Genomic DNA, 11,123 nt, shown 5'->3' with positions numbered 1-11,123 from the left:
ATCAACGACAGTTAAGATTGCGTCATGATCTTCATTCTCTCAAGAAAGGGAGCTTGTCGATCCGCGACTATGTGGCAAAACTAAAAATTCTGTGTGCTCTCTTGGAATTGTCTGGAACCACCATCTCAGTGGCGGAGCGGACGTCAGTGTTACTTGCGGGCCTTCCGTCTGAATTTGAAGTTATCGTATCTTCGGCTTCGTTGGCCTCCACTCTTTTGCCGTTTCAACGTTTGGTGGAAGCCTTGATCGAGTGTGAGAATCGGCATGTTCAAACAACTCAAGAGGTGGTGTACGCTGCTAACCTGGTGGAAGATGCGTCTACGGATGGTTCCACACGTGCAGGTCGTTCGGGGCTGCGTGGCCGTGGGAGGAACTTTCGGCCGCGTTTCCAATGTCAGATTTGCTTCCGTTTTGGTCACGTCGCTTAGAGGTGCTATTACTGGTACCATCGTGACGATTCATCTCCGATGCAGGTTCAATTGTCGAACCCTCGTGGTTCTGGAGATGGTGGCTGGTCTTCACAACCGAATACAAGACCTAGGTTTTCCAACCTTGGTCAAAATTATTATGGGAATAATTTTGGTCAAAATTGTTTTGGGGCTGGTCAAAATAATTGTGTTTCTGGTCAAAATGTGTGTGCTGATGGCTATAATGGTTTTCAGGAACAACATGCAGGACCGAATGGTGGGCTACATGGATGGCCCAGGCCAGGTAGTCAGCGCTGTGAGTTTAGACCACCCAATAATGGGCCGCATGATGTTGGGTCACCTGATGGAATTAATGGCAGTTTTGGTCTCACTAATATTGGGCCGAATGCTCCTCTTGGGCTGAATGCTCCTATTGGGCCCACTAATCCTATTTTGAATCATGTGCAGCTTGGTTCATCTCCACCAACCGGTAATGCTGTAGTTCCATGGTGCACTAAGCTGCGTGCTCGGGTGTTTTCAGCGTCAAATCCATGTTTTGGGCTTCCTCGGTTGGGAGATCTTCATGCGTCTGACTTTTCTGATCCGTCAGTTTCAAGTTCGCACATAAATTCTACTCAATATGGAGTGAGTGGGGATGAGTCTGACTCGTCGGTTCCTGGCTCGGTTGGGACGTCATCTTGGTATCCCGACTCTGGTGCCCGCAATCATGTGTGTCGCGATTCTTCAGCTCTGCATAATGCCGTTCCTTATTCAGGTACATTTTCTATTTTAATGGGCGATGGTACGCCTGCTATGATATCGTCTATTGGTCAAGGTGTGTTGCCAACAAGGTCTAGGTTGCTTTAGTTATCTAATGTTTTGTGTGCTCCATCCATTCGAAAAAATTTATTGTCAGTCTCACAATTTGCAACTGATAATAGGGTATTTTTTGAATTTTATTCTACGTACTGTGTGATTAAGGACAACGTGACTCAGGAGATTTTGATGAAGGGGCGTATTCATAATTGACTCTATCAGTTTTCTCTACCTGATGGTTCTGTTCCTCGTATGTCTCATCCGTTTGCTGCTCAAGTAGAATATTCGACTCAAAATGCTGAAAGTTAGGTGTTTTCGCTATGGCATAAGCGACTTGGTCACCCGTCGTCGAATGTTGTTAAGAATGTTTTAAATAAATGTCATTTTCGTATGAATAAAGCTATTTTTAGTGATGTTTGTACTGCTTGTAAAAAGGGCAAGTTTCATAAGTTGTCGTTTCTGGTTTCCACTACTGAATATACTGATTCTTTCTCGTTGGTTGTATTGGATGTATGGGGACCTGCGTCAGTTGCCTCTAGTAACAATTGGTACTATGTCTCGTTTATTGATATGAGTTCTCGGTTTACTTAGGTGTATTTAATTCGGCAAAAATCGCAGGTTGTTACGTGTTTTACTCAGTTTTAGAAACTTGTTCACACTCAGTTTGGCAAGACCATAAAGCAGTTCCAGAGTGAGCTTTGGCATCAACTTTAGCTTCTCAAAGCATTGTCCATCGTTTTTCGTGCCCGCATACTTCTGAACAAAATGGCGTTGCCGAGCGTAAACATCGACACATTGTGGAAATGGGCCTTACTCTTCTAGCTCAAGCCAGACTGTCAATGGAATTTTGGGCATATGCGTTTACATGTGCAGTTCACTTGATAAATCGACTTCCCACTCCAATATTAGATGGTAAGACTCCGTATAGTGTTCTTTATGGGTGTGAACCTACGTATGATCATTTACGTATTTTTGGATGTTGTTGCTATCCGTATCTGCGCTCGTTTCAGCGTCACAAGTTAGAGTTTCGTTCTCAACCTTGCACATTCTTGGGTTATAGTCCTTGTCACAAAGGGTATCAATGTATTTTGCCTGATGGTCATGTTGTTGTATCTCGTCATGTGGAGTTTAATGAATCCCGATTTTTATCTCTGACGTCTCTGTCACGATCCACTCGGGAGGTGAGTACTGTATCTCCTTATTTTCCTGTTGTTGAGACAAAGTCATCTTGTCAAGGGAACTTAGTTGCTGATCTTGTTTGTCCGCCTAATGTGACTGGGATTCTGAGTCCTCAGAATGATGTAGGGGCTACTCCAACAAATTCTAACGGTCATGATACTCCGTCTTTGGATGTGTCTTCGGTTCCTCAAGATGGAGTAGGTAGTTCTCATAGTGGTTGAGTGCACTCTGGAAATCAGGGTCCCACACCTGTTGTTACGATTCCGTCTGTTTCTACAGAGCCAGAAATTTCAGTGCCTACCACGAATATTCATCCCATGACCACTCGGTCAAAAGTTGGAGTTTTTAAACCCAAGGTACTTGCTATTGAAGTTGTCGAATCGTCTACGATTGAAGAAGCTCTCACTAGCCCGGAGTGGCAGACTGCGGCTCAAACTGAGTATGATGCCCTGATTCGTAATGGTACATGGGAACTTGTTCCTATGCCATCAGGTCGCAAGGTTATTGGCTGCAAATGGCTATTTAAAGTCAAGAAAAATCTGGATGGTACAGTTGACCGGTACAAAGCTCGTCTGGTTGTAAAAGGCTGCTCGCAAGTCCCGGGTTGTGATTCTAGAAATATTTAGTCCTGTTGTAAAACCTGCTACTATAAGGGTTATCTTGTCGGTCGCAGTTACTAACAGATGGTCGCTTCGACAAGTTGATGTCAACAATGCCTTTTTAAATGGTGATGTGGATAGTGAAGTGTTTATGCAGCAACCCCCGGGATATGTTCAGCTTGGGTTTGATGGGAGACCATTGGTTTGTTGTTTAAAGAAGGCTTTATATGGTTTGCGTCAGGCTCCACGAGCTTGGTTTGAGAAGTTGCGAACGTTTCTCCTAACAGTTAGGTTTGTTAGTTCGAAGTCAGATGCCTCTCTGTTTGTTCGACTTCACTCAGGTTCTATTCTCTATGTTCTTGTCTATGTTGATGACATAATTATTACTGGGGATCTGTCGTCGTCTATTGACTGGTTTGTACAGCTATTGAATAATGAGTTCTCGTTGAAAGACATGGGTGAGTTGCATTATTTTTTGGGTGTTGAGGTTACCCGATCTCTTTCTGGGAGTCTTCATCTATGTCAGAAGAAGTACATCCGGGATATGTTGAAACGTAGTGGGTTGGCGAATGCTAAAAGTGTTCATACGCCCATGATTAGCTCGTCACATATTTCTAAGAATGACGGGGATCCTTTGTCGGATCCAACTGAATATAGGAGCCTGGCTGGTGCGTTACAGTATGTGGTCCTTACTAGACCTGATATTGCATATGCGGTTAATAGGATTTGTCAGTTCATGCATTGTCCGACCACAGTTCATATGGTTGCTCTTAAGAGGATATTACGGTATTTGTCTGGTACTCTCGATTTTGGCATTATTTTTCGTCGATCTGATTGTTTTTCTCTAGTTGGGTTTTCGGATGCGAACTGGGGGTTGGACTTCGATAATCGGCGGTCTACTACGGGATATTGCATATTTTTTGGATCTAATCCTGTATCTTGGTCATCGAAGAAACAGCAAGTGGTGTCTCGACTTACGGCTGAGGCTGAATACCGTAGTCTTGCTGCTGTCACTAGTGATATTTTATGGTTGATTTCATTACTGCAGGAGTTGCGTATTGTGTCTGCTTCTCCGCCTAATATTTGGTGTGATAGTTCCAGTGCAGTTGCAGTTGCTGCCAATCCTATTCTACACTCCAAATTTAAACATGTGGAGTTAGATTTATTCTTTGTGCGTGAGAAGGTTGCCGATGGTTCTATTTTGGTCGGGGAAGTACCTGTGTCTGATCAAGTTGCCCATGTCTTAACTAAACCGCTTTCAGTTTCATGTTTTTCTAGATTCAGAAATTTTCTTCGAGTCTTTTCAGTGGAGAAGGTGGATGCATGTTAAAGATAATAAGTCAGTTGTCAGTTAGAGAGGTAGTTAGAATGAGCTGCTAATCTGTTAAGGAAGGTGGTTATCGAAGGTGATTATCTACTTCTATAAATATGTACATTTGGCTTTGTATTGAATAGCTTAAGAAGAATAATTTCAGATTGAAAACACATTTTTTCATTAGTTTACCTGAATTTCTTCAAATCTATGCCCTACAAAAGAGCTCAACAACAAAGAAGATTCTGCTATTTGTGAATTCTTGCTCAACAATGACAAATGCCAAACGCCACCTCATCTGGAAATCCTAGCACAACTTTCCATGAATTTCTCATATTCAAGTAAATTCCGAAAATCTTAGATAAAGAAGACAACTTTATCTTTGCTAGTAAATTACCACCACGTTGATTATAAAGATAAGTCATGAATATCGGGTTCTATACTTGGGTATAAGTCATGAAATCTCACATTAATTTTAAATAAAGTATTTATAATCACTTATATTTTTTTTAATGTATGAAAAAGGGATAATATTTCTATCTAGTCTCTTCGCTCCTACCGGATAACATCATAACACAACATGTCTGTTGCGGAGCAATGGGACTTGGCCATTGCCAGATTGGCTAACTGCCACTCAGACCCTACCGCCCTCACATGCATAGATGCGCTTCCCCAGTATGCCTTTACAGTTAAAAAAGAAAAAAGAAAGAAAGAAAAACTCACTCATTTCGTTTGCTTTTCTCTGTTTATATAACCCCATGAAGGAAGAGAGGTTTTTCCATATTTAGAAAAAGTAAAGAATTTGCTTTCTGGGTTTTCAGGCTCACCAACTCTCTTCCCACGCTCTCGTTTCAGCCAATTAAGAAGACATGGAAGTGGCTGTTGAGGTAGAAGATGATCTGTTTTTTGCAGATTTAAGCAAGCAAATCTCTTTGCTTATCATGGATGATGATGATGACTCAGTTGTCAGATATCCCTCAGTTTCTCTCCAGGTTTTTTTTTCCTTTTAACCATTACATGCTTTTCATTTTCAGCACATTAAAACATTCTCTTTTTTTTTAAAGAAAAAAAGAACTGATGTTCTGTTCAAAAAATTTCAGGCCTTCACTGGTGCGAATTACCCAATAGCACAATGTCCATTTGTTCAAGAACAAATGTGCAGAAGAGAAAGCAAAGGTACTGGAGTTTTTATCCCAAAGTCATCCCAACAACCAAGAAGGAAGCATAGGCAAGGAAGATACAGTTCTTCATTGAGCTCCAAGTCTAACAGGCAGCTTAGTAACAGTGCACAAATGGCTTCTAAAGCATCTTTCAATAACATTTTTTACGCAAGGAGGGGCTGAAGGATTCACGTGTTTATGAATTGTATAAATTTACTAAAAGGAATTAGCGTTAATCCCCTATGTAAACGACTGCTGAAGACAATTAGGCAAAAGATTTTATACCTATATGTACATGTATGTGTATGTACATTACAAATAATTAAGTATTGAAATGATTCCTAAAGTGATTGTCATATAAGTGTGATATAGGATCATATATTAATTATAAAATCAATTCTTTTTCGGATAAATTCTTAATTTTAAAATCAATATGAAAGCAAATATGGATCGTTGATTGATTTTTTTAAAATTAAATCGATTCAATCCAACGGTTTAAAAGCTTTAGTCATGCTGTGCTACCCACTTAAAGTAATTTTCCTTTGATCATGACATGATTGTTCATTAGTTTGCCATAATAAATGTCAATCATCCTTCGATACCTTCTCTAACGATCATGTTTCCCATATTCATTGTTCCAATCTTTCCAATTTTCATGTTTCTTTCTTTGATAGGGAATATATGTAGTACAATTATTCTCTTCATTGGGTAAAAATCATAAATAAATAAAAATAAAAAATAAAAAAATAATAAAGTGGAAGATAAAACGATAAACCGATAGATATGATGGATAGAATGATAAATGTCCAATTAAACCCTTTGAGATATAAATTCCAACAAAATCAATTAATGACTCTAATAAACCCTGTAAGAAATAATCCTTGGCAAATTAGAAGGTGAAGAATGAATTTTCACCACCTCTTGAAGAAAATCGAGAAGAAAACTACTTCTAGAAATCACAAGAAAGAAATCTTGCACAAAGAAACTGACTCTCAGAGTTGAAAACTTTATTAATGAAAATAATTCTCCTTAATGAACAATGAAAAAGTCTTTATATAGTGATAGGCTATAAAAGTAACATATTTTAATCACATTCTTAATACATTTTTGGATGATTAATTATGCAAATTAGTGAATTTGATACTCTTAATCCTTTAAATTCATATTTCTATACTTAGGAGAGCATTTAGGAGTGAAAGAAGCGCAAAATGAGCCAAAATCAGACAAATTGAGCTGTTTTCAGGAGCCACACGACCTGGGCATTTCCACACGGGCTGAACACACGCCCATGTGCCAGCTCGTGTCGATTTCGCACCCTACTTCCCAAATACACGGAAAAACCCAATTTTTAGGCTTTCTGAGCACTCTAAAGTCTATAAATACCAATGAGAAGAAGGCATAAGGGGGTCATCAGAGAAGATTGAAGAAAACACTCGAAGAACACCATCAAAATCAACTCAGAAGCGAATCTCCATCAAGATTGAAGATCTCCTTTTAATTTCTTTCGAAGTTTTATTGAGTTTCTTTATGACTTGTGGTTATTCTGATGTTGAGATGTTTTCATTCAAGATTATGAACTAATTCCCTATATACCTAAGAAAGATGAAACCTATGATGAATCTTATTATTTGATTTCTGATTTACATGATAAATACTTGATTCTTGTTCTCAATTATGTATGCTAATTTCTTGTTTTAATATTTTCGGGATATTAATTCATGTTTAATGTGCTTAATTCAGTGGAGCAAAAGTCTCTGTTTAAGAGTAGATCTAAGATAATTGAGTGGTGTTGCATGCAATCCTAAAAATAGGACGACATAAATCTACCGGATTAGAGTCAAATCTAAAAGGGGAATCCATAGATTGAGTTAATGCGTCAATAGGGGTTTTAATTAGAAAGAGATTTCAATTAATGAATTTAGAGTCAGTTGTTCTTACTCTCAAAAGATATATTAACATAATTTAGGGATTTTTACGGATCAAGACATAAGTGAATAAATCATTTAATTCAGATTCATAATAATAAGTGAAGTCTAGGTGGATTCTTTCCTAGCTATGGTCTATCTCATTAGTTAATATTCGATTATTTCCTTGATTCATTCTCTGTTGCGTTCTTAGTTAAATTAGTTTAGTAAATTTAGATTAAAACACATCACTCCAAATTGTCGGCCAAATAATAGAAAAACGATAATTACTAATACTTTTAGTCCTCATGGATACGATATTCTCTACTCATCATAGATATACTATTGTTCGATAGGTGCACTCGTTTTTGTCATATTTATAGTTAGTTTAGTGATCATTAAGTTTTTGGCGCCATTGTCGGGGACTAAAATATTAGGAACACTTGATTTTTATTAATTTAGCCATTTTTATTTTATTTTTATATATTTTTAGTTTAATTTTTACATTCTAATATTTTTTTCTTTTTTGTTTCTTTCTGACAAGTTCCTTTAGTTTATGACTAGAAGAAACCTGTCGGGACTATTGATTTTTTACAGTGAAATTGAAAGTACTACTCGCAGAAACCATAGAAAAGCAAGGTAGAATTGACAGAATAAAGTAGACGAACAAGAGGACATTATTATTACTGAGAAGATGGGTGATAATCAGAATAATCAGCTACCTTCTGTAGTTGCTGCAGATCCAAATCCTGTTCCTCGTACTATGTACGATTATGCTAAGCCCACTCTAACTGGGGCTAAATCGAGTTTTGTACGACCCACTATTGCTGCAAATAATTTTGAATTAAAACCGAACATTATTCAGATGGTACAATAGTTTGCTTAGTTTGATGGTTTGCAAGACGAAGATCCAAATACTCACTTAGCCAATCTCTTGGAAATCTGCGACACTTTCAAAATTAATGGCGCCACTGACGATGCCATTCGTCTACGGTTATTCCCTTTCTCATTGAGGAACAAAGCTAAATAGTGGTTGAACTCTTTACCACGAGGTTCTATCACCACATGGGCTCAAATGACCGATAAGTTCTTTCTGAAGTACTTCCCACCGGCTAAGACAACCAAGTTGAGGAATGATATCTCTTCTTTTGTTTAGATCAATTTAAAGACACTATATGATGCATGGGAGAGCTACAAGGACTTATTGAGATAGTGCCATCACCATGAGTTACCTTTATGGTTACAAGTTCAAACCTTTTACAATGGTTTGAATCCCTCAACAAGGCAGTTAATTAATGCAGCAGCTGGTGGTACATTGAACAATAACACACCCGAAACAGCTTATGAATTTATTAAGGAGATGGCACTGAATAATTATTAGTGGCAAATCATGAAGACAAAGCCAATGAAAGCAACCAGTGTTTTTAATATTGATGCAGTCACCATGTTACCAAATCAGGTAGAACTTTTAAATAAGAAAATTGATGGTTTATATGTTTCTACGCAGGTACATCTGGTGATGCAATGCGAGTAAAATGGAGGTGAAATGAATAATCCAGAATGTTTACCCTTCGCTCCTAGCACAAAGAACGAACAAATCAATTATATGGGTAATAATTCTAGGCCTCAAAATAACCCTTATAGTGATAACTATAATGCAGGTTAGAGAAACCATCCCACTTTCTCTTGGGGTGGTCAAGGAAACCAGAGAGCACAACCCCCTCTGGGCTTTCAATAACCACCTTATCAGCAAGAGAAGAAGCTGAACCTTCGAAGATGTTGACAAAGTTTATCTCGATGTTAGAAACTCATTTCCAAAACACTGAGGTAGTATTGAAGAATGAACAAGAATCAATTCAAAGGCTCGAGAACCAAATTGGTCAACTTGCTAAATTAATTTCAGAAAGACCACAAGGTAGTTTCCCTAGTAATACCGAAACTAACCCAAAGGAGCAGCTTCATGCAATTACTATTCGAGATGAAGAAGGATTAGTTGAATCTGAACAAGAACCGAGACAATAAATTGTGGTGAATAACGATAAGGTTGAGGTAAGCCAGAAAGAGCAAAAGCTGGTTAGTAAAGAGTATAAACCTCGAGTTTCATATCTTAACACGACGAAGAGAGACCGCACGAACAAGTAATTTGGTAAATTCCTTAAAATCCTGAAAATATTACATATTAACTTACCGTTTGTTGAAACTCTTCGCAAATGCCTAATTATGTCAAATTGTTAAAGGAGCTGTTGGCAAACAAACGGAAGTTAGATGATTTGTCAACTGTGGAACTTAATGCAATTTGCTCGGCCATCTTACAAAATAAACTACCTAACGAACTAAAAGATCCAGGGATTTTTACTATTCCTTGTTTAATTGGTAGTTTAAATATTGATAACGCTTTAGCTGATTTAGGGGCTAGTATTAATGTCATGGCCTATAAAATGTTTAAACAACTAGGTCTTGGGAAACCTAAACAAACTAGGATGAGTATTCAATTAGCGGATAGAACCAGTAGATATCCTAGGGGTGTTATTGAGGATGTTCTTGTTAAAATCGATAAATTCATATTCCTCGTTAAATTTGTTGTGTTAGACATGGGTGAGGGTAGTGAGATACCTTTAATTTTAGGATGACCCTTTTTAGCGACTGCTAGAACTATAACTGATGTTGGTACGAGTGAATTAGTACTTCGTGTAGGTGATGAAATGATTGCTCTCCAAGCTTGTTATTCTGTGAGAACATCTAGGGATCGAGATGATTTTAAATCTTCTGTTACTATTAGTGACCATGTGGCTCAACCTTCTTTGCAGGAAACCCCTCGAAAAAAAGTAATGGAGTCATGTTTCAGTCAATACGACAGAAACATAACGACTTATGAAAAAAAATGTTACAAATCAATGAACTAGATGAATGGCGGACAAATGTCAAGGAGAAACTAAGAGAACATGATGAAGAACCAAAGTGACGCCATGATGAGTATATGAATGGGCTGAACCAATTTAAGGTTGGAGAACAAGGTACTGCTGGACAAAAGGAATCCACGAATTGCCCCTTCGGAGCTTGATGCAAACGGATCAAACCCATTTACAGTACTGTACATCTTCCCTTACGGTATAGTCGAGGTAACCCATTCTAAATTTGAAACATTTAAGGCAAACAATACTCAACTTAAAACTTATCTTGGTAAAATAATTTATAGCAAGAAAAATGAGCCTCGGCTCTGCGAACCACCGTAACCGTGCGAATACAAGGTAAGTTAAGGGTAGACTTTAAGTAAGTGCTTCTCGGGAGGCAACTGAGTGTTAAAACTTTGATAATTCTTTTAATTTTATTTCATGTTATTTTTAAAACTAATTATTTTTCAAAATTAAAACAATTTTTTTGACCCACACGACCTGAACATATGGGCGTGTCCCAGATTGTGTGCATAAGGGAGCAATCGACAATGAGTTACATGGCCTGGCAGCATGGCTATGTAACCCACACGACCTAGACACATGGGCGTGTCATTGGCCGTGTGGATACTGGGACTTAATATTTCAAAAATTCGAAGGTTACACGACCTAAAATAGTCCACACTACCATGCGGCACGACTGTGTGAGTCTTGGAGTTAATGTTTTCAATTTTATTTCAAGTTAGAGAGTTACACAGGCAGGAGACATTGCCATGTGCGAGACACTACCTCTCACACGGCATGGGAGAAGTGAAGGAGATCACACACGGCCTGGCACACGATCGTGTGAACTTT

The 11,123-nt window shown here is 38.3% G+C and overlaps 1 protein-coding gene and 1 non-coding gene across 2 annotated transcripts; one reads left to right on the top strand and one right to left on the bottom strand.

Moving 5' to 3' along the window:
• The first annotated feature begins 4,832 nt into the window (after window positions 1–4,832).
• On the top strand, window positions 4,833–5,819 carry LOC107915854 (uncharacterized). The gene is made up of 2 exons (XM_016845052.2): window positions 4,833–5,305; window positions 5,414–5,819. The coding sequence occupies exons 1-2, from the start codon at window positions 5,183–5,185 to the stop codon at window positions 5,654–5,656; spliced, it is 366 nt and encodes a 121-aa protein (XP_016700541.1). The 5' UTR covers window positions 4,833–5,182; the 3' UTR covers window positions 5,657–5,819.
• A 2,681-nt stretch (window positions 5,820–8,500) lies between these two features.
• LOC121222785 (small nucleolar RNA R71) lies at window positions 8,501–8,607 on the bottom strand. Its single transcript, XR_005920156.1, has one exon. It is a non-coding gene; the product is annotated as a small nucleolar RNA R71 (small nucleolar RNA).
• Window positions 8,608–11,123: the final 2,516 nt, after the last annotated feature.

Source organism: Gossypium hirsutum, chromosome D10 (assembly GCF_007990345.1).
Source record: "Gossypium hirsutum isolate 1008001.06 chromosome D10, Gossypium_hirsutum_v2.1, whole genome shotgun sequence".
NCBI lineage: Eukaryota > Viridiplantae > Streptophyta > Magnoliopsida > Malvales > Malvaceae > Gossypium > Gossypium hirsutum.
The sequence above is the reverse complement of the archived record's forward strand: the minus strand, read 5'-3'. Positions and strand labels throughout refer to the sequence as shown.

Excerpts from the sequence above, each read along its gene's own strand:
- LOC107915854 (XM_016845052.2), top strand. The coding sequence starts at position 5,183 with ATGGAAGTGGCTGTTGAGGTAGAAGATGATCTGTTTTTTGCAGATTTA. Across the intron at positions 5,306-5,413 it reads ATCCCTCAGTTTCTCTCCAG|GCCTTCACTGGTGCGAATTA; the intron begins GTTTTTTTTTCC and ends AAAAAATTTCAG.